This window comes from Ornithorhynchus anatinus, chromosome 11 (genome assembly GCF_004115215.2).
Source record: "Ornithorhynchus anatinus isolate Pmale09 chromosome 11, mOrnAna1.pri.v4, whole genome shotgun sequence".
Lineage (NCBI taxonomy): Eukaryota > Metazoa > Chordata > Mammalia > Monotremata > Ornithorhynchidae > Ornithorhynchus > Ornithorhynchus anatinus.
The window spans coordinates 346,955-369,848 of record NC_041738.1 but is presented as its reverse complement, the minus strand read 5'-3'; the positions used below and the strand labels follow the sequence as shown (position 1 = coordinate 369,848).

At 55.8% G+C, this 22,894-nt stretch overlaps 1 protein-coding gene across 3 annotated transcripts; it reads left to right on the top strand.

Annotated features, from left to right (window-relative positions):
* Positions 1–82: 82 nt before the first annotated feature.
* NAA50 (N-alpha-acetyltransferase 50, NatE catalytic subunit) lies at positions 83–15,468 on the top strand. Of its 3 annotated transcripts, none has more exons than XM_029075381.2 (5): positions 83–198; positions 11,429–11,562; positions 11,870–11,989; positions 12,365–12,431; positions 12,560–15,468. In XM_029075381.2, the coding sequence occupies exons 1-5, from the start codon at positions 191–193 to the stop codon at positions 12,741–12,743; spliced, it is 513 nt and encodes a 170-aa protein (XP_028931214.1). In that variant the 5' UTR covers positions 83–190; the 3' UTR covers positions 12,744–15,468. The 3 variants fall into 3 exon arrangements, with proteins under 3 accessions (XP_028931214.1, XP_028931213.1, XP_028931210.1); XM_029075380.2 differs by having other exon boundaries at positions 11,426–11,562; XM_029075377.2 differs by lacking the exon at positions 83–198 and adding an exon at positions 8,879–9,278 and having other exon boundaries at positions 11,426–11,562.
* Positions 15,469–22,894: the final 7,426 nt, after the last annotated feature.

The following is a 22,894-nucleotide window of genomic DNA, read 5'->3' as shown; positions in this document are numbered from 1 at the left end:
GAGAGCGGCGCGCGCGGCGGGGCCCGGCCCCGTGCACATGTGGAGGAGCGGCGGCGGCGGCGGTGGCGGCGCGCGCGCCCGCGGACGGTCACCGGCCCCGCCTCTCCGACCCTCCGTCCCTGGGCGGCAGCCGGCGCGGGAAGGACTCGGGCGGCGGCGGCGGCGGCGGCTGTGACGGCGGTGGCGGAAGATGAAGGGGTGAGGCGACGGAGCGGCGGCGGCGGCGGCGGCGGCCTCCGGGACCGGCCTTCCGGGCCCGGCCAGGGGATGCGCGGGGCCCGGGCCGGCCGAGCGTCGGGGGGAGGGTTGGGGGAAGGAGGCGGCGGAGAAGACCTCGGGAGGTGGAGCCCGGCCGGCCTCCCGGCCTGTCTCCTTCCCTCCCGGTGGGCCGGGCCGGAGTCAGGGCCCGCGCTCGTGCCGGCAGCCTGGCCCACCTCCCGCTCCTCCCCCGCCGCGGCAACCGGGCTCTCCTCTAACGGGGCCCACCGGCTTCCCCGGCCGGAGGCAGCGCGGCCTAGCGCCCGGACCCCGGGCCGGGCCCGAGCACGCCGTCGGCCCGCCCATGCGCGGGGATGCGCTCTCTCTGGCGCCCGATTCTCCATTCCAAGCGCTCAGTCCAGTGCCCCGCACCTAGCGAGCGCTCAGTAATTGCACTGTGAGCCCGGCGTCCGGCAGGGATGGTCCCTATCCGTTGCCCGGTTGTCTAGCGCTTAGTCCAGTGCCCCGCACCTAGTAAGCGCTCCACAATCAGACTGTGAGCCCGGCGTCGGGCAGGGATGGGCCCTATCTGTGGCCCAATTATACATCCCAAGCGCTTAGGACGGTGCTCGGCACCTAGAAAGCGCCCAATAATTAGACTGGGAGCCCGGCGTTGGGCAGGGATGGTCTCCCTCTCTTGCCCAATTGTTCATTCCGAGCGCTTAGGACATCGCTCTGAACCTCGTAAGCGCTCAATAATTAGACGGTGAGCCCGTCATTGGGCAGGGATGGTCTCTCTGTTGCCCAATTATACATCCCAAGCGCTTAGGACGGTGCTCTGCCCCTCGTAAGCGCTCAATAATTAGACTGGGAGCCCGGCGTTGGGCAGGGATGGTGTCCCTCTGTTGCCCAATTGTACATCCCAAGCGCTTAGGACAGTGCTCCGCACCTAGTAAGCATTCAATAATTAGACGGTGAGCCTGTCATTGGGCAGGGAGGATCTCTCTCTGTTGCCCAACTGTACATCCCAAGCGCTTAGGCCAGTGCCGTGCACCTAGTTAGCACTCAATAATTAGACTGTGAGTCCATCATTGGGCAGGGATGGTCTCTGTCTGTTGCCCAATTTTCTATTCCAAGCGCTTAGGACAGTGCTCTGCACCTAGTAAGCACTCAATAATTAGACTGTGAGCCCGTCATTAGGCAGGGATGGTCACTATCTGTTGCCCAATTGTACATCCCAAGCGCTTAGAATAGTGCTCTGCACATAGTAAACGCTCAATAAATACAATTGAATGGAGGATCCGGGGCCCAGGCCCAGCTCCGCTCCTCCTCTCCCCCCCGCTCTTGGGCACATCACTTCACGACCTGTATCTGCAAAATACCCGCCGAGAGTCCTAACAGCTGCAGTTATCCCTACGGTATTGGTTAAGCGCCTATTCCCCGCCGAGCACTAATAATAATAATGTTGGTATTTGGTTAAGCGCTTACTATTTGCAGAGCACCATTCTAAGCGCTGGGGAAGATACAGGGTAATCAGGTTGTCCCACGTGAGGCTCGAGCGCTGTTCAAAGCCCCCTCCCTGCCCTATTAGTCGTGGGGCTCACACGACTAATGATGATAATAATGGCATTTGTTAAGGGCTGCCTATGTACCAAGCACTGTTCTAAGCGCTGCAAGGGGTACAAGGTGACCAGGTTGCCCCACAGGGGGCTCACGGTCTTCATCCCCATTTTCCAGATGAGGTCACTGAGGCCCAGTGAAGTGACTGGCCCAGAGTCACGCAGCCAACAAGCGGCGGAGCCGGGATTAGAACCCATGCCCTCTGACTCTCCAGCCCGGGCTCCTTCCACTGAGCCACGCTGCTTCTCCAAACTAGGTAGGCTGGAGTAGGATGTAGTCCACATCTTAGGGAAACCGAGGCCCAGAGAAAATAAATGACTTGCCCAAAAGATTACATAGCAGAAGAGAGGGGGAGCTGGGATTAGATCCCAGGTTCTTGGACTTCCGGGCCTGTGCTCCTTCGGCCAGGCCACGATGCTTCTCTGGACCACTTGTTCTTCCTACTACTTAGGCCGCAAGCCCTAAGTGGGACCTGATAATCTTTTATTCATTCTAGCGCCTAGTACAGTGGTTGGCACATGGCAAGCACTTGACAGATACCACAGTTAGTATCGTTATTAAAGGCAAAATCGCTTCTGAGCTATATGCTCACCCAACACCCCGAGGGGATAATAATGTTGGTATTTAAGCGCTTACTATGTGCAGAGCACTGTTCTGAGCACTGGTATTTACTTTGCACTTACTATGTTCCACATACTGTACTTACTAAGCGTTGGGGTGGATAGAGGCAAATCGCGTTTGGACACAGTCCCGATCCCACATGGATCTCGGTCTCAATCCTCATTTTGCAGATGAGGTAACTGCAGGCACAGAGAAGTGAAGTGACTTGCCCAAGGTCATGTCTTCACCCTCAGCATTTTCAATCCGAACTTCATCTTTTCCTTCTCTCCACCCCCTAAGCTGATCAGTGGTATTTATTGAGCACTTCCTATGTGTAGAGCACTGCACCGAGCATTTGGGAGAGTACAGTACAACAGAGTTGGGAGATTCGTTCCCCGCCCTCAACCGGCTTTACAGTGTAGAGGGAGATGAGAGCAGAAACAGCAGAACATAAAGTGACCTCAGTAGACTTATGATGGGGTATCGTTCTAGGATGCCTGTGGCTTTCGAAAAACAGTTCATGTCGATCGGGATGATTTAATGAGCACTAGCTCCGTTGATCGGCATTATTTACGGAGCGCCGACTGCGTGCAGAGCGCTGTACTTGGCGCTCCGGTGTAGTAGAATGGGTAGGCACAATCCCCACCTCCCCCAAGGAATTTACAATCTAGCTGGGGAGATGGGCGTTAAAATTGATTATAAATAGAGACACGAAATGCTCAAAGAAGTAGGGTCTCTGAACCCGCTTGTCAGAAGTCTGTGAAGGTGACGGTGGATTTTTCTGTACAAACGGAGGTGAAATGAGATGCCCCAAGTGCCCATTTCACATTGACTCAAGTTTGCGGCAAGTGGGAGTCCCCAGGTGGTGCTTTTCATGTGCTCCAGCTTAACACGTTTTTGTCTTTCTGCCCTGCTTTTAATGTAGGAGCAGCGTGGTCTAGTGGAAGGAGCACGAGCCTGGGAGGCAGAGGACCTGGGTTCTAATCCCGGCCCTGCCGCATATCTGCTGTGTGACCTTGGGAGAATCATTTCACTTCTCGGAGCCTCAGTTTCCTCATTGGTAAAATGGGGGTTCGGGACCTCTTCTCCCTCCTACTCAGACTGTGAGCCCCTTGTGGGACCTAACTGGATCTACCCCGGCCCTTAGTTCAGTGCTCAGCGCGTAGTAAGCACTTAACAAATACCACTATTGTTATTATTATAGGTACATTTTGTATGTGTAACTCTACTGACTGATTGCAAACTTTAAAATTAGCCTTACAAACAGGCGGCCCAGAAAAATCTTTCAGCTGGCAGAAATTTGCATGCCCTGTCGGCAACCCCCTTCTGGCCACTCCCACCGCTCTCTTGGTGGCCTTCTCTCTAAGCCCTGAGAGCTCCATTTACCTGTAGCCACCAAAGCCAGTCTACCCTTGCTGGCCAAATTTCCATGAAAATTGAATGAATGGCCTCAGCCAAGGGAGGGAGAATTTATCCTGTTGGTGCATTGTGCTGCCTGCCCTGAGGCTTTGACAGTATTTGCACCTTTGGCTTTAAGTCCTTAAAAAACATCCCGCCAGCAATGCTGTGGAGCTCAGGGGAGCCTAGACCGCCCCTCCCCCCCACCCCCCCAGAAAAGAGGATGAAAGGTGCTGTGGCTACCGCCACGTGGAAGGGCCCCTCCTACCAGGTAATTCAGGGCCTGCGATAGGACAGTTGAGGTACCCGCTGGCCACCGAGCCCTCATCTTGTCGGAGATGCCCATCTGGGATTCGGTGGGGTCGATGTTGACCAAAACTTTCCCCTGTCCGGGTTCAGATGGGACCGCTGAGATAGAGAAGTCCGTCCCATCCACCCGCTCCAAAGACGGGGACCTCGTTAGTATTGCTTCCCTTTGGGTTGGGCTGAGCCGAGGGTGGGCGACCATAAGAGGGAGGGAGAGTGGGCGTTTCGTCCCCATTCTTCAGATGAGGAGACTGAGGCATAGCTCAGTCAAGTGACATGCCTGAGGGCCCACGGCAGACAAGTGTTGGAGCTGGGATTAGAACTCAGATCCCCTAACTCCCATCTCACTGTTGGTGAGAGAGTTGGTTGCAGATCTGTAAAAGTAGTTTCAGTGGTGTGGATCAGCACAGGTGGTGTGAGAACCCACCCAGCCGTGGATCCTCGTTTTCACACATTTGCTTCCCCTCCCACCCCCAGGGCACCCACAGTGTGTCAATTGGTGGCATTAATTGAGTGCTTACCATAAGGAGGACACTGTACTAAGCATTTGGGAGAGTACAATAACAGTTGGTAGATACTCTCTGCCCACAAGGAGCTGACAGTGGATGTTCACACCTGCAGACACGTGATTTCTTCCCCTTTGACTAGAAAGGTAGTGAGCTACAAGCACAGCAGCTTTCACTGTAATAGTGCTTTTTCCCTCTAGGGAACCGTCAATTTGCACGTTTTTTTGTGGTGGTGGTGGGTTTTTTCTGTTTTGTTTTCTGTCTTCTCCCCCCACCACGGGAGCCCCGTGCTCTGGTTACCTCCTAACTATCCACCTATCCACAGACTCTTCCGCCTCCCCGTTGTTCTAGCCCTGGAGCGTCGGTTTGCCCGCATCCTGGACTGGCTCTCTGGGCTCCCGCGTCTGGTGCCTGACCGACCCGGGGAGCTTTTCCACTGTGAGGACTTCTTTGGAGGAGGGCGACTGAGCAGGTGCCAGCAGATATCCTGTCCAAGGGAGCGAGGCCCGAGCAAAACCACTACAGGAAGGGAGAGTTATACTGCACACCCACATCATCGATTAATTATCGATCGTGCCCATTGGGAGCCTGTGTCACGCAGGGCACGTACTCAACATTTGGGAGAGTACGGCAGAAACCAGAGGCACTGCCTCTGCCCTCACGAAGCATACAACCTCATGGATTGGCATGGTCTCCTTCCCAGAGACCCATCTTAATACAATCCTAGCAATTTCAGAACCCTTATTGGAAACCTGGGTAACCCTGAGGAGAGGTTTCCATGTCCCTCGACCAAGGACTGGTTTGTTTTTTTAGCCTGGGCACAGTGGGAAAAATAGCATTTTTTCAAAATGAAATGAATCTTTCTAATCGCCACCAGATCCTTCCTTCCCTCAGGATTGGTGGGGGGGAAGAAGAAACACTTATGATAGGTCCGTGTTCAAACCCTGGAGTTGTGACTAGAAGAAAAGAAGCCCCCCACCCCCTTTTTTTTTTTACTTTTGCTCCCCTTCTGCCTCACCCGGTAACTGTCTGGCTTTCTCTCAAGTCCTCAGAAATGTGACATGGGTAGTCTTGCCTGGCAGACCTCAACAAAAGGGCACAAACTCCCTTCCTTCCTTGCCTCCAGCCCCGCCGCTGAGTGGGGCTGGGGTGAAGAGGAGCCGATCGATCCCAGGGAGGTTTGGCATTTCAGGAGTTGAGGGAGGCTTTGGGCAGAGAGCTCTGGGTTTGGTTTCACCTCCACCTTTCGATGTAGGAATGTGGGTTAAAGGAGGAGCAGGAAAGGATGATGGTATTTCTGAAGCAGACACTGTGTGTCAAGCATTCCACTAAGTACTGGGATAGATACAGGATAATCAGTTTGGACATAACCTCATCCCTCTACAAGGCTAACGGTCTGAGCAAGGGTATTTAATCCCTCCTTTCCAGGTGATGCCCAGAAAAGTTGATTGACTTGCCCGAGTTCTGACTCTTTTTTTATGGTTTTTGTTAAGTGCTTACTGTGTGCCAGGCACTGTGTCAAGTGCTGAGGTAAATGCAAGCTAATCAGGTTGGACGTAGTCCATGTCCCAGTCAGAGTATTAACTCCCATTTTACAGATGAAGTAACTGAGGCACAGAGAAGTGAAGCGATGTACCCAAGGCCATAAGGCAGCAAGTGGCAGAACTAGGATTAGAGCCCTGGTCCTTCTGACCCCCAGGCCCCTGCTTTATCCACCAGGGCGTGCTGCTCCCAGAGCCGGATGAGAGGGCTGGTTTTTCCGAGCCATTTCCCGCCAGCCATGAAGAATGTGGGATGTGTGGCATGGGTGCCCCCTCCACCCAGGGGAGTGTGGGGACCCGGCGGTTTTCCCTACGGGTGCTCAGCCTGACTCTTCTCCAGTCGCGCAGCCCTCCCGTAGCCGTGAGGCCCCGCTCTGAGCCCAGAAGCCGCATGGCACTGGGGTCGCCATGACCTCCGACCTCAGCCCAGTCTTCCTTCTGCTGGCTTTGGTGTCCAGTCCTCAGTGGAGGGGAGGGGCAGTCGAGAGGACACTCCTCTGCACCACCCGTCAAGGCCCAGGAAGTTGAGACAGTCGCCTGAAAGCACCAGCGTGGATTTCGGGTGGCGGTCGGTGACCGGGAGGGCAGAGCCTTTGTACCATGCTCGCTGTAGACGAAGCCACTTCCCTCGAGGAAGGCAGTGCCCCCACAGTCTGTTGCCATTGGGCCGGTGTTCGTTGTTACTCCCCAAGTCGCTCCCTTGTCCGGGGGCAGACCATCACGGGCCCTGCAGTCAGAGCCACGCTTAGCCGGAGCCCGTTGGCAGCGGCGAGAACGAAGACCGGCCCGCATGCTCAGTCAGTAGGTTTCATTGAGCAGGTACTGGGTACAGAGTGCCGTACTGAGCGCTGGACAGAACACAGTAGATTTGGGAGATGTGATTCCCCGCCCTCGAGGAGCTGAGAGTCTAGCAGGGGAGACAGACACTAATATAAATTACAGGCGAGACGAAGCAATAGAGCATTTGAGAGAGTGTACATAAACTGAGGGTGAGGGGAGTTTACTCGTGTGTAAGTGGCACATAAATTCTGCTGGGGAGTTGGCCCCTCCTGGAGGAGATGCTATCTCATAAGGGCTCTGGAGGTGGGGATTATAGAAATCTGCCAGGTATGAGCAAGAGGTTGCTAGATGGAGAGATGAGATTTGCAGTGTGGCTCAGTGGAAAGAGCCCGGGCTTGGGAGTCAGAGGTCGTGGCTTCTCATCCCGACTCCGCAAGTCACTTGACTTCTCTGGGCCTCAGTTACCCCATCTGTAAAATGGGGATTGAGATTGTGAGCCCCATATGGGCTCACATGATTAGTTTGTATCTACCCCAGAGCTTAGAACAGTGCTCGGCACATAGTAAGCGCTTAACAAATACGACAATTATTATTAGAGAAGCACCGTGGTTCAGTGGAAAGAGCACAGGCTTGGGAGTCAGAGGTCATGGGTTCTAGTCCTGGCTCCGACACTTGTCAGCTGCGTGACTTTGGCCAAGCCACCTAACTTCTCTGTGCCTCACTAACCTCATTTGGAAAATGGGGACTAAGACTGTGAGCCTCACTGGGGCAACCTGATCACCTTGTATCCCCCCCCCCCAGCTCTTAGAACAGTGCTTTGCACATAGTAAGCGCTTAATAAATGCCGCCATTATTATTATTACGAGATTTTTTTTTGGTGTGCGTTAAGCACTTACCATGTGCCAGGCACTTGTGAAGTGACTCGCCCAAAGTCACCCAGCAGACAAGTTGCAGAGCAGGGTTTACAACCAGGTCTTTCTGACTCCTGGTCCTGTGCAGTATCTATCCACTAGGCCACACTGTGTCTCAATCAATGAGAATGAGAATGAGGTGCAGTTGGTAGCTTAGCTTGAGGGGAGCGAATAGTATGGCCTGGGGTGGGATGGAAGAAGAGAGGGTAAGGGAGAGCCTTTCAAGATTGCTTCCTTCTACCTCCACCACCCCCAACCCCGCGGTGTCATTTGTTGGATCAGTTAATCTAGCTGGCTGCGAAAATAGCCTCGGTCTCGGTCTCCCCTCAGTGACTGCTGGCTTAACTTTGTGATGCATTTCTTCACAGAGGACAGCCATCTGATAGAGGCAGAAGGTGTGATCCCTGCCCTCAAGGAGCTTATAGTCTAATAGCTATCGTTCCTCAGCTTCCACGAGGCCAGGCCCCGACTCTAACGTTTCTTCTAAAGCTCCCTTTTCGACCCTCTCCGTCCCAGCAGTTGCTCCCCTTCTCCACATTGCTGTTGGAATCTGGCACTCGGAGCGGGCTGTCTCCACCCACCCTCTGACTGGTCAGAGCTCCCCTGGGGAGCTCCTGGCCTCCTTGCTCCCCCTAGGGCTGTAGGGGGAGGCTCCCGAGACTTGGGTGACCGAGTCCGGGCTGGTGAGTGGGCAGCTCAGGCTATGGCCCCACCATGGCAGTGCCTTGGGATGGGGCGTGCCAGGGCAGCTCCTTCCCGCCCCCTCCCTCGGAGTTTCCCAGAGTGAATGTGGCGGCACAGGTGGGGTCCCAGATCACACCCTGCCGAGCGACGGGCCGGAACGGGACGAGTCTCGGGCCTGAGATGTCAGGGCTGTGGCCGCCTGCACTCCTGACCCTGCCCTCCATGGTCCTGCTGTAGCCCGTGGGGCAGCAGGCAGGCAGCAGGTGGGCAGAGTGTGACACACAGGCTGGTGTACCCAAAGTCGTCCTCCGTGGAAAAGTGACCATGGCACGGTGCCCACGCTGTGCTGTGGAGGCACGGCCCAGTAGGCAGCTCCCTGGGTAGCCACTGTGGTCTTTGCTCCCTTGTTTTCAGGGTGTCTGCGGGGCCTGGCCACCTCTCTGAACACTTTTGGTGGTTTCTCGGTTTGGCCACCATTAGAACCCAGGTCTCTTGGACCCTGGCGCCGGGCTGTTTTCCCACAGGGCCTGACGGGGTGTCTACCCTGTGGCCCTGGCTCGATGCTTCACATGGTCATCCCAGGGTGCCTGACTGGCCCGCAGAGATGCCCCCTTCCCGCAGAGAAGGATCTCTCCAGACTTCATGACCTTAACTGGTTTCTCTGCCACATCATCTGGCCGCCCTCCAAGGGGAAGCCTCCTGGAGCTCTCTCCACTGTACCCGGTCACTATGTGGTACGTTCGGTGTCTTACAGCATCGGCGGTTTGGCAGGTGCTGCGCGGACCCAGTTTCTACTGCCAGGCATAGACTCGGGGTCCTTGGCTGCCGGTGAGCCAGGGAGGGGTGGGGTGGGGAGGGAGGTCCACCAAGCCCTTGACAGGGTGGCGAGAATGGTTTACTCTCTCATGAGAGGGCAATAGGGATGGTCTCATCCCTGGAGGCGAGAACTTCGCCACAGGCTCCTGCTAGTGGCCTGGTGGACACCAGTGACCCCATCCTAGTGGTTTCTCAATTGGGCCTGCTGAAGAGAGCCCGGAACTGGGAACCGGGAGGCCTGGGTTCCCGTCTTGGCTGGCTGCTTGGGCAGAGGCCGCTCGTGCCCTTAGCCCTGTGCTGCCTGCTCACTGCACATGAGACTCCGTGCGGGACCGGGGCTTGTCCAGGGTTCCCACTGGGAGACTCGGTTGCCCACCTGCGGACCTCATTGAGTCGGGCCCTCCACAGCACCGGCTCAGCTTCCCAGCTATTGGCCCATTGGGCTACACGGCATTGTTTTCTCATTTATTGGGCCTGGCTACCGTGGGCTGTCTAGCCTGTGCTGCCCCTCTGCTGGCCGCCGTGGGCTCTGGTCCGTGCTGCCCCTCGCTGGTGCTGCCCCTCGCTGGTGCTGCCCCTCGCTGGTGCTGCCCCTCGCTGGCCGCCTCGAGCTCTCTGGCTCGTGCTGCCCCTCTGCTTTACTTGGACCACCTGCCACTTCAACTAGGCCCGCGGGCCTGACAGTGACAGTGGGGTCGCAGGGGGTCGTGCGGGCCACAGAGGGCAGGCTGTGGAAGGAGCTGAGCTATAATTAAAGAGGGGTTAGGCCGGGAGACTGCTGGAGATGGACAGCTTGAAATTCCACACCTGGCAGCCAGCCGGCCTCTGGACTTGCCTCAAACTTTCCCCGTTGTGCTGGGTGAGCAGGGGGGCTGGTAGGCGGGGTTTCCTGAGCCCCAGACCGTGTGGGCTCGTGGGGCGGGGCCTCTCGGGTCTGAGGTTTACGGCCCCCAGTGGCCCCCACCCTCGGGGAGCCTTGGGCCGGAGGCCTGTTGGATCCTCTGTAGCCAGCTCTACCTGGCCGAGCTCCTGTGGGCTCAAACTCTTGGGAAAGGGAAGTGGCTACATCCCAGCAATGCTTTGGCCCTGTAGCAGCACCATTTAGCCCAGTCCCATCGGCGCGCGCACGTGTGTGTGTGTGTGAAGAACTGGGGGTGTGAGTCAGGGTTCCTGGAAACCTCCCGCTGCCCAGAACATAGCTGAGAGTGCAACAACATCACCGAGCATCCCTTGCCTCCCCACAGCCCCTCCCCCAACCCAGGGTGTGGACCAGATGGGAGGGTGGTGTTTGGCCGAGCTGCTGTCCGGCCGGTGTCCCCGTGCTGTCTCGGGGTTGACCCCGGGTCTTTCCCCCCTCCAGTCCCTTAGAGCTCCAAATTGGCTGTGGGTGGCTGGCGGGATGTAGTCTGTGGCCCTGTGTGCTCCCTGCTGCGCAGCCATTTTGGTGTGTCCAGGAGAAGCGGTCTGGTGCTCGAGGAGCAAACCTCCCTTTGGGCCGGGGAGTGAGCCCGGCGGGCCCTTCTAGGGGCCTCGGGCAAGGCGTGTGAAAGGAATACCGGCCGCCCGACCCCCGGCCTGGCCGGCGCCCAGGACTGCAGGCCGGGCTCCCGGCGTCCTGTTGGCTCTGAAGGAGCCGGCCTGTGCTGCTGACTCACCGGGGATCGATCGGTGTCTGCCGAGGGTCCGCCGTCCTGGGGCTATGGGAAATACGGGGTGGAGGTAAGGCTGGCTCCACCGCAGAGCAAGCGGGGGAGACCAGTCTGACCCCCCACACCCCGAGGGCCGGGAATAGGGGCCACCTGGGAGTGGGTGGTTTCTAGCCAGTCCCTAAAATGAGAGCCCACTCCCAGATGGGAGTCTGCGGGCTCCTCGGCCGCACGTGACACCTGCCCCCGGTTTCCTCGAGGCTTCGTGGCGCCTGGTGGGCGGCCGAGTTGGAAGCCCCATGAAGTGGGGGATCGAGGATGTCGGGGTCCCGGGACCCTCCCCCGCCGGGCGCCAGCGCCCACTGCAGGGAGCCTCCTGGGAGCCAGGCAGGTTTTGAGCATGTTTTGGTTTGTTCCAGTAGCCGGATCGAGCTCGGAGATGTGACGCCACACAACATCAAGCAGCTGAAGAGACTGAACCAGGTCATCTTTCCGGTCAGCTACAACGACAAGTTTTACAAAGACGTGCTGGAGGTCGGCGAGCTGGCAAAGCTCGGTACGGTCCCAGACTTGCTTTCTCTCCCCTTCCTCCTCGGCTGGCTGTGAACGCTCGCTAAAAACCGATCGTGGTCTTATCCTGGGCTGCGTGTCCCCTCCCACCGGGCTGTCGTTACGAGTCCGGCTGTCTGCTCGCAGGCCACATGCCCTCATCCCAGGCCTGTGCATGGGGTTGCCGGGGGGGGGGGGTGGCGGGGTAGAGGGTGGGCACGGGGATCTCGTGTGGCACCAGAGCCGCGGGGGCTTGGCGGAACTGTGGCCTGGAACCTGAGGCCTTGTCATTTGCCCTCCCCGTGGCGAGGCAGCCTACTTCAATGATATCGCCGTGGGCGCCGTGTGCTGCAGGGTGGACCACTCACAGAGCCAGAAGAGGCTCTACATCATGACGCTGGGCTGCCTGGCCCCCTACCGCAGGCTAGGGATCGGTAAGTTCGCTCCCGGCCACTTCCAGCCCCTCTCCCGCGAGACGCTCAGCAGACCTGGCCTTGGTTTTGCCCCGGTCCTCCGCCTTGGCCTTGGACCTTCCCCACCCCTAGACCCCGGCAAGCCGGTTTCCCTGCTAGGCAGCGCTGCTGGCAAACTGGGACGCTGAGGTGGGGGAACATTCCTCTGTCGATCCCCCGGATCCTCTTCCCCTTTCCTCCCTCCCCCCTTCCCACGCATGCCTCCACTTTCAACTCAGGAGAACTGAACTTTCCTCTTCTGGGAATTGCTGTGTGGAACACCTCAGCTTCACAGTTGGGGGACTACATGTGAGCGCAGGTTGTGTGTGATTTATTTGCTTTTCGGTTTGTTGGCAGGGACAAAGATGTTGAATCATGTCTTAAACATCTGTGAAAAGGATGGCACTTTTGACAACATCTACCTGTAAGTCAGTGGCTCCCCTGCCGGAAGGTTTTCCGAGCCTGTGGAAATGGGACGGGCTGGAGGGCCGGAGTGAGTCTGGGCTTCCGCCCAGTGGAATTTCTGACCTTCGGTACCTTCTCCTGCCTTAGGCACGTCCAGATCAGCAACGAGTCCGCCATCGACTTCTACCGGAAGTTTGGCTTTGAGGTCATCGAGACGAAGAAAAACTACTATAAGAGGATAGAGCCCGCGGACGCGCACGTGCTGCAGAAGAACCTTAAGACCCCCCCGCCTCTCGGCCAGAGCACAGATGTGCAGAAGCTCGACAACTGAGCCGGGCCCGGGCGGAGGGGCCCCGGGCGGACTGCCGCCTCGCACTTGCTTGTCGCCAAATACGAGAGACCTGTCGACGATCCGGTTTTCCTCTCTCCGTCCCCTCTGCCTCGGAAACGCTTGGTTCTCCCGCCCTAGTCTCTCTCCTCCTCTCCCCTCTGGCCTCCCCTGCACAGGTTTTCACGTTCCTTCCGAGGACCTGGGAGACCGGTTGTGTTGAGTGGCTTTTTCCCGTTGTTCTTTTGTGTCTCGGTGAGGGAGGAAGGATGGAGGGGTTGTGCAGTTGCACAGTGGGTGGCGGGTGGTCCTGAAAGATGTGGGTGGTTAAGTAGAATGGCAGGTTTCCTTTGGAGTGGTATTTTTTTTTTCCTTTAATCTCCTTTCACATTGAAGGGCAGAGTGTAGAAAATCTTCGTGTATTTCAAAACAAGAAAAAGCAATACTTTGTCCTCTGTGAGCCCCGGACCGGTTTTTGCGTCTGCGGCGTTCTGGATTTTGTGTTGGTTTTTTTTTTTGTTTTTTTTTTAGGTGACTTTTTTTTTTTTCCTCAGTTACGATCTGTGGGATGCTGTCATCTTAGCAGCCGTGGCCGTGCCCTCCACCTCCCATTCCTCCCGAGCCCGCTTTTGGGACTGGGAGCATTGTGAACCCTGGAATGAATTTCAGCCTAATCTTTGGTTGCTGGCCTCCCTCCTCGCTACCGCCCCTGCCTCTCCCTCCCCGCAGGGTGGAGTGGGGGGTTCGGATGTAGGAATGGCAGCCCGGTCTGTGTCCTGTACTCTTCTGGTCTCTGAATGTTTGAGTTCAACTTTTCCGCTTTTGACTGGTGAGTGGCAATTTTGCTCTCCCTGCTACAGGTTGTTTCTGGAGGCATGAGAGCAAATTGTGCACAGAGAGCTGCTGGAGGTCAGGTTGGGTGGGTGAGGTACTCACTGCCATCCCACCCATTGCGGCCTTTGCCCAGAAACAGGTTTGATGCGCTCCTGGTTCGTGGTTTTTGGGTTTTTTTCTCTCTTTCTCTCTCTCCCTCCCTCTCTCTCCTTCCCCCTCCCCCCCTTTTTTGTTTGTTTTTTTGTTGGTTTTTTTTGTTTGTTTTGCTGCAAACCCCTTGTCTGCTCCTGGAATAAAGTTAACCCTAAAAGTAGTTAGTCAAGCCGTTCGGCAGCGATTCCCCGGCCGGGGCGATTCTGTGAGAATCTGAGATACTTCCCTGCCGTCGAGCAGTCGTTCATCCTTTTGTTAAGATGTCCCTGTTCAGTAGGAAACGGTTGGAGTGGCGCGTATGGAGCAGGCTGCAGGGATCTGCTCTGCTTTGGCTGTGGGCTCCTCAGGGCAGGCTGAGCTCCGACGGGTGACGAGCAAAGAAAGCTATGGCCTCCGAGGAAGGGACTGTGGTGGCTGGCTCACAGTGTGCCACTCCCTGTCCAGGGAGGGGGAGAGAGTGAGAGAGAGAGATCCACAGGCAGTGATGATATGTGTAGTAGCCTCCTGGTGGTGGTTCCCTTCTCAGTGCTAATTTTCAGTCTGTCTGGGAACAGGAAAACGGAGCGCTCACACTGGACTGCGGGGCCGCTTTAAGCCCTCCCCGCCGTGGAAGACCACGCTTGGCCTCCCCCATTTCCTTTCTCTGGAAGAGGCCTGAGGCCCGTGGGGAGGCGACTGACGACTGACGGTTTTGCGGATCCCGAGGCTGGAGCCTCCCCCGGGGCTTTCCGTTCTAGAAGGAAGAGGCGGCGGGCCGCCCGGGGCTGGGTGGAGGGCTGCTTTGGGAGCCGCAGGTATGAAGAATGAATTGTGAAGAATGAATGGCTAGACTGGGCCTCTCCCCTACTCCCGTCCCCCTGGCTCCGGTCCCCTCTCGGGTAGGCGGATGATATCTGGATGGTGTTGGTGATTCCTGAGACTTGGGCCAAAGACTAGCAAGTTCAGAGACAGGGCTAGAAGAAGCTGTTCAGGGTTCCTTTGAAGGCTGCCAGAAGCTGACACTTTCATTGGTGATTTTTCCATCCACTTTCCCCCCTTCCGGGGGATTTCGGGGTGAGTGTGGCTTCTCTGAGCTCCCCCATCCACCTGTTTTCTGGAGCTACCTGTGTTGGGGTCTGGTCAGGCCACGAGGCCCCCTCACTCAGCTGGCCCGTTCCGGTCAGAGCGTGCCGGTGGGGGTCAGTGGGCCGCCTCTGGCTCCAGGAGAAGAATAAAGTGTGAACGATCCCGGCCTGGTGAGTGCTGGAGAAAGGCCACAGTTGCGGAATTAGAACCCGGTCCACCCGTGGGCAGAGTAGGCGGAAGCCGGGGGTCTGGCGGGCTGTGAGGTTGGCTGAAACGGTTTTGGGGTGTGGAGTCCCGTAGCTGGGGCGTTGAACACCCATTGGCTTGAGACCCTCCTGCTCCTCCCCTTAACTCTTCTGCCCGAGAGTGGCCCCCACCAAACCATCCCCACTGGGGTCGGAGGTTTCACGGGGCAGTTGTTGCCCCTTCAAGTCTTGGGCATGAGACCATACGAGGAAAATCTATGCAACTAATACTTGGACCCCGGGTGTAAGCTGTGTATGTGAAGGATCTGCCCAGACCGAGGAACCGGGGAGGGGGGACCCAGAGCTCCCTCGTTTTTGGAGAGGGAAGAACTTTTTAAACAATGCTTCAGAGGCTGGGTTTAACTTGCTGTTGATTTTTTGCTGCCATTGCTGTTCTGTGTGAAATAAACGTGTGCTGTTTTGTTCCGGGACTGCCGTGGTCTCTTTGATACATGTAAGGTGGGTGGCCTGGGCATGTGATGTAGGTGTGATGTGGCCAAACTAGGCTATTGGTTTGGGCTGTTGATCTTGGCAGCGTGGCTTAGTGGCAAGAGCCCGGGCTTGGGAGTCAGGGGTCATGGGTTCAAATCCCGGCTCTGCCGCTAGTCAGCTATGTGACTTTGGGCAAGTCACTTAACTTCTCTGTGCCCCAGTTACCTCATCTGTAAAATGGGGATGAAGAACTGCGAGCCCTACGTGGGACAACCCGATGACCTTGTATCTACCGCAGCGGTTAGAACAGTGTTTGGCACATAGTAAGCGCTTAACAAATACCAACATTATTACTATATCCTAACCCTTATTCTCTCCCTTTCCCCTGTGCCTGCTCCTCCCTCTTACTTTCCCCACAGAGGAACAGAAAATGGTGGGGACCCTAGGCCATGAACTCTTGGAGGAGGCAGTGGCTGCTCCAGAGCCAGGAGGATTCTGGGACTGAGAAGAGGTGGTGGGGGGTGGAAACCGGGAGTGACGGCCCCCCCGGGGATTTGAGTCATTTACTACCCGTGCCTGGAAGTCAACGATTGGGTCTGGAGGGCCCAGGTGCGCCCAAGCACATCTGCCCAGTTGGGCCAAATTCAGTCAAGTACCATCTCGAGCATAGGGTCCAAAAACACACTGATGTTTCCTCAACGCCAAGTTGACTGGGCTTGTGGCTTTCTGCAAGACGGTGTACAGTAGACAATCAATCTCTGCATCCAAGTGGAGCCCTCCACTTGTGGGGACGATTCCCTCTGACCAGGCCTGGATAGGGCCCAACCGCAGCTTCCTTTCTCCCTGCTCTGGAGGCCGGCAGTCCTGGCTCTAGACTGTCGCCGGGCTGCGGTCCACAGAGGCCTCCGTGATTGGGGTGGCCCCGCCAGGCCAGCAGCAGTTTCAGCCGGAAAGTCAGACCCAATCCGCCCGTGCCTGGTCCCCCTGTTACGAGGTAGGACGCCTCTAGGGAGGTACATACCGCGGAGACGTGAACCTGAGCCCACTGTTTTCAGTCCCGGCCAGACCGTAACCGGTAACACGGTAGCGTTGGAAAACCAGCCTGCAGCTTGGCCTGCCCTCAGTGTGCATTACTCAGGTTGGATCTCTGTTGTCTAGGGGAGGCATGAGATGGGCTGGGAGAGGAGAAAGCTAATTTGACTTTTCTCTCTGTCGTCCCTTCCTAGGATGCGGAGATTAATGTCTGTCTCTAGACCGTGAGCTCGTCGTAAGAAGGGAACGTATCTGTTCTATTGTACTCTCCCAAGGGCTTAGAACAGTGCTCTGCACACAGCGCTCAATAAATACAACTGACCGGTGGATCGATTTCTGGGACTGGTTCGCTGGGCAGGCTTGGCCGACAGTTTGTGGGTTTGGGTTTCAGAGTGACCCCTCGGGAGCAACCGGGTCGGCCCGGTTTCTTCCACTGGGTGATGAGTCGGAACTGGACCATTGACCAAGTGAGCTGGAGGGGTCCCAGGGCCTGTCCTGCCTCGGAACCCCTGGACCCATGGGCAGGGAGCAGTGGGAGGATCCAGGTCTTGGGCTCACCTGGCAGAGCTAACTAGGGAGAGATGAACAACTTGGGTGAGTAGAGGGGCCAACTGCCTCGGTGGGGCTCTTTTTTTTTTCCTTTTTTTTTTGGCTTTCAGAACCACCGCAGAACTAAGCAGTCCTAAGCCTGATCCTGCCTCAAAAAAGAATTTTGGCAGGTGCTCCGTGTTCCAGTTCCATATTATGAGTGATGAGCGAGGAACGTGAGGAATCTGTGGCAGACTAAAAGTCCAGGGTCACTTGTCACTGGGGTAAAAATACTCCAGCCTCCTAAGCAATGGGGTCTTGAAGCTAAGTGACGCCCAGGCATTGGTGGACTGGGACATCTGATCCTTGGGGACGGGACCCGTGTTTATGTCCTCTGCCAACGATCCAGCCCTGATCTGAAACGTTGGCATAGCCAGGCCTGAGCAGGGTTTCTAGAGTCAGCGAGGATGGAAGAAATCCTTTTCTGTGACTCCCGGGAGACTTCCCCGTAGGGATCATTGCTCACCATTCTCTCCTACAGTTTGCTCTTGGAGTGAGTTGAGGGGGGATTGGCGTGGCGGCCACTCCATTGTGGTTGACGGGGAACAGATGACGTTTCCAGAAAGGGCCCGAGGCCCACAGCCGGGCCTCCCACTGCTTGGCCCTGTGGCCTCAAACCTGGAAAATTTGTTTTCTTGGCCTTTGGATACTAGCTGCTGTGGGGGGCAGAGAGGGACTGTCCAGGGGCCAGTTAAGCTAAAGATTTAGCCAAGAAGAGCAGGAGAACCCCTTCCCTCCCCCTCAACCGCTTCACCTCTTGGGCAATCTCACTTGTGCCTGTGGTGATATCTGGGGGCTAGGCCCTGGGCAGGTAGGCCCTCCAGGCCCAAAGGCAGATTTTAAAACTTGGGCCACAGGTAGGCATCAGTGCCAGCGGTCGGAGGCGAGATCCCCCACCGGAGCCATTCCCTGTCCGGCAGCCGGCCTGCTGCTCACCCACCGCTTCATCTTGCAATGGGCTGTGCAGTCAATCAACCAATGACAGTACTATTCATTCATTCATTCATTCAATCGTATTTATTGAGCGCTTACTATGTGCAGAGCATTGCACTAAGCGCTTAGAATGTACCGTTTGGCAACAGATTGCCAAATCTGTTGCCGAATTTGCCAAATCTTAGCAGCAGATCCTAAACTGCTATGGGCGGAACACTGCCCTAAACACTTGTGAGTCCTATAGCAGAGGGCATGTCCCCTGTCCTTCCAATCTAGCCGAGGAAACGCACAAAACAATTACGGAGAGGAGGAAAGAGAATGGAAAGATGAGGAGGACAGGTAAAGCTTTTTTTTTTTTTTTTTATGGATTTGTATTTACTCTGTGCTGGACTCTGTACTAAGGGGATAGATGCAAGATAATCAGGTTGGACCCAATCCCTGTCCCACATAGGATTCACAGTCTTAACCCCCATTTTACAGCTGAGGTAACTGAGGCACAGAAAGATTAAGTGACTTGCCCAAACTTACACAGCAGAGAAGTGGCAGAGCTGGAATTAAAACTCAGGCCCTCTGACCCCCTGACCTGTGCTCTTTCCATTGCACGAATTGCAAATTGCACGAATGGGAGAGTGTGCCTCGGGCTGTACAGGAGCTCTGCGGGAGGGGAGCTCCAAGGTGGGAGTGGAGGGGGTAGGAGGTGGAGCAAAGAGAAAGACCGTGTGGCATCTGGGGCTTCAAAAGGGCTGTGATCCCCTTACTGGCCAGGCCAGGCTGAGGACAACTGGACCCTCCCATAGGCGTAGGGCAGCTGTTGCCTCTCTGCCATCTCCTCCTGGTACAATCCAGCTGGTGACAGTGCGGGGGCAGCGAGGAAATGCAAACCCTAGCAAAAACTGGATCATCTGTGGGGCCTCTTCTTTCATACTCACAATGGGCTTCAAGTCTCTTCAACTCACTCTACTCATCTCTCCCTGGTCCTCACCCCCGCCTCTGTGCTGAGCTCTCCGTTTCTCCCAAGCCAGCCGTCTTACCCGTACCTCGCTCTCCTGCCTCCGGCCTCTCGCTGTTCCCCCACCCCGGCCTGGAACTCGGCCCTCACCAAATTCAGTAGGCCACAGGCCTCTCGGTATTCAAAGCTCTCCTGAAAGCCCACCACCTCCCGGACTTTCTGGATTCATTCCCAGCCCCCCATCAGATATGCCCCTCAGCTACCTCTAGCACTTACACCCATCCTCTGCACTCTATTTGTATATACAATTGTGTTATTTTTTAAGCACTTAACCATGTGCCAAGCACGTGATCATCGAGTCAGAAGGCCGAGAAGCAGCATGGCCTAGTGGAAAGAGACCAGGGCCTGGGAGTCAGAAGACCTGGGCTCTAATCCTGGTTTTGCCAACTGCTTGCTATATGCCTTTGGGCAAGTCTCTAAATGTCTCTGTGCCTGTTTACTGTAAAATGGGGATCAAATCCTATTCCCTCTTACTTAGACCATGAGCCCCAAGTAGGACAGGGATGGTGTCCAACTTGATTGACGAGTATAAACCCCAATGCTTAGGACAGTGTTTGACACAGAGTAAGTGCTTAACAAATATCACCAAAAAGGCACTCCCTGTCCCACATGCATGGAGATCATAGTCTAAGTAGGAGGGAGACCAGGTATTGATTCCCCAATTTACAGATGAGCTGAGCCTCTAAGGGAAGTGACTTATCCAAGGTCACACCTCCACCCTCATCTCAGATAGGTGATTGCCATCCCCCACTTCAAAGCCTTCTTGAAGGCACATCTCCAAGAAGCCTTCCCTGACTACTTCTCCCACTGCCTTCTGCATCACCCTGATTAGTCCCCTTCATTCATCCTCCTTCCCAGCCCCACAGCACATATGTATATATCCTTTATGTATTTTAATGTCTGTCCCCCCTCTAAACTATGACCTCGTTGTGGGCAGGGAATATATCTCTTGTTCTCTCCCAAGGGCTTAGTACGGTGCTTTGCACACAGTAAGCGCTCAATAAGTTCGATGGAACTGAATGCAGTAGGCAAGTGCAAGAATAGGAACTACAGCCTAGGTCCTCTGACTCCCCAGCCCCTGGCCTTGCCACCAGGCCCATCCTGCTCCCTGAGCCGCATCCCGCTGAGCATCCAAGTCTTGTTTGGATGACTCTGGAAATGCTTCTGTCCGTTGCCCCGTCCGAGTCCTCGGAGGCTCTGGGTGGGCGGGGAAGGGGTCACATTGCCTGCGGTGGGCAATAAGCACTAGATGGTAAGCCCGTTGAGGGCAGGGAACGTGTCTACCACCCTCTTCTCTATTATCGCGTCCTCTCCCAAGGGCATCGTACAACGTTCTGCACAGAGTAAGCGCACAATCAAGGCGATTGAGTGGGGCTAGGGCCGGAGTCCTCAAGGGTTCCTCCCTACCCCTCCCTCTTCCCCTCCCCTCAGCACTGAGCTCATTTGCATATATTATTTATGACCCTATTGATTTTGTTAATGAGGTGTACATCCCCTTGATTCTACTTATCGTGATAAAGTTGTCTTCTTTTCATTTTGTTCTGTTTGGCTCTGCTGTCCGTCCCCCCCCGATTAGACTGTGAGCCCGTCACTGGGCAGGGATGGTCTCTGTTGCCGAATTGTCCATTCCAAGCGCTTAGTCCAGTGCTCTGCACCTAGTAAGTGCTCAATACATACTATTGAATGAATGAATGACCCAGGGCCGGCCAGGCTGGCGGCTAGATCTTGGCCCCCTCCTCCAGACGATGCAGGGGCAGCGGTCGGGCAGTGGTCACCCCGCTAAGCTGGCCAGTCATCCCGGTCCCGGTCTACACCAGCCGCCGGCCCCTACTGCCACTAATAATAATCACCATTTTGACATTTGCTAAGCGCTTACTATGTGCTGAGCACTGTTCTAAGCGCTACTTCTCCCCTGGGGGCCCCAGCTGCCCTCTGGCCTCCCCCCCCTTCCCCCCCCTCCCCCCGCTTAGACTGTGAGCCTGTCATTGGGTAGGGATTGTCTCTATTTGTGGCCGAATTGTGATAATAATAATAATAATGTTGGTATTTGTTAAGCGCTTGCTCTGTGCTGAGCACTGTTCTAAGCGCTACTTCTCCCCCGAAGGCCCCAGCCTCCTTCCTGCCTCCCCCCGATTAGACTGTGAGCCCGTCATTGGGCAGGGATTGTCTCTATCATCTGTGGCTGAATTGTAATAACCATAATGTCAGTATTAAGTGCTTAATATGGGCCGAGCACTGTTCTAAGCGTTGGGGGAGATATAAGGCCATCAGGTGGTCCCACTTTTCCAGATGAAGTCAATGAGGCCCCGAGAAATGAAGTGACTGGCCCAAAGTCACCCAGCTGACAAGCGGCGGAGCCAGGATTAGAACCCATGACCTCTGACCTCTGGCTCTCTGCGTGACTCAATGGAAAGAGCCCGGGCTGGGGAGTCCAGAGGTCATGAGTTCGAATCCCGGCTCTGCCACTTGTCAGCTGGGTGACTGTGGGCCAGTCACCTCACTTCTCTGGGCCTCAGTGACCTCATCTGGAAAATGGGGATTAACTGTGAGCCTCAGGTGGGACCACCTGATGACGCTGTATCTCCCCCAGCGCCTAGAGCAGCGCCCTGCATATAGGAAGCGCTTAACAAATATCAACATGATTATTATTTCCACCGAGCCACGCTGCTTCTCTTCCAAGCGCTTAGTCCAGTGCTGTGCACATAGTAAGCGCTCAATAAATACTACTGAATGGCTGAACGACGCCCACGCGGGGAGCCAACTTTCTCCCCTTGCGACTTAGAGGTGGGCGAACGGCTCCTTTAATGATAATAATAATAATGTTGGTATTTGTTAAGTGCTTACTATGTGCAGAGCACTGTTCTAAGCGCTGGGGGAGAGAGAGGGTCATCAGGTGGTCCTACGGGAGGCTCCCAGCCTTCATCCCCATTTGACAGGTGAGGGAACTGAGGCCCAGGGAAGTGAAGGGACTTGTCTAAGGTCACACAGCTGACGTGGCTCAGTGGAAAGAGCACGGGCTTTGGAGTCAGAGGTCATGGGTTCGACTCCCGGCTCTGCCCCTTGTCAGCTGTGTGACTGTGGGCCAGTCGCTTCACTTCTCTGGGCCTCAGTTCCCTCATCTGTAAAATGGGGATGAAGACTGTGAGCCCCACGTGGGGCCACCTGATTCCCCTGGGTCTCCCCCAGTGCTTAGAACAGTGCTCGGCACATAGTAAGCGCTTAACAAATACCAACATTATTATTATAATAAGAAGCAGTGTGACAGTGGCAAGAGCCTGGGCTTGGGAGTCAGAGGTCATGGGTTCGACTCCCGGCTCTGCCCCTTGTCAGCTGTGTGACTGTGGGCCAGTCGCTTCACTTCTCTGGGCCTCAGTTCCCTCATCTGTAAAATGGGGATGAAGACTGTGAGCCCCACGTGGGGCCACCTGATTCCCCTGGGTCTCCCCCAGTGCTTAGAACAGTGCTCGGCACATAGTAAGCGCTTAACAAATACCAACATTATTATTATAATAAGAAGCAGTGTGACAGTGGCAAGAGCCTGGGCTTGGGAGTCAGAGGTCATGGGTTCGACTCCCGGCTCTGCCCCTTGTCAGCTGTGTGACTGTGGGCCAGTCGCTTCACTTCTCTGGGCCTCAGTTCCCTCATCTGTAAAATGGGGATGAAGACTGTGAGCCCCACGTGGGGCCACCTGATTCCCCTGGGTCTCCCCCAGCGCTTAGAACAGGGCTCTGCACACAGTAAGCGCTTAACAAATACCAATATTATTATTATTATTATTATTAAGCGACGCAGCGGGGATTCGAACCCATGACCTCTACTTGCAAGCCCGGGCTCTTCCCACGGAGCCAGGCTGCTGCGGGAGA

Excerpts from the sequence above, each read along its gene's own strand:
- NAA50 (XM_029075377.2), top strand. The coding sequence starts at position 9,187 with ATGACCTTAACTGGTTTCTCTGCCACATCATCTGGCCGCCCTCCAAGG. Across the intron at positions 9,279-11,425 it reads CTGTACCCGGTCACTATGTG|TAGCCGGATCGAGCTCGGAG; the intron begins GTACGTTCGGTG and ends GGTTTGTTCCAG. Across the intron at positions 11,990-12,364 it reads CTACCGCAGGCTAGGGATCG|GGACAAAGATGTTGAATCAT; the intron begins GTAAGTTCGCTC and ends GTTTGTTGGCAG.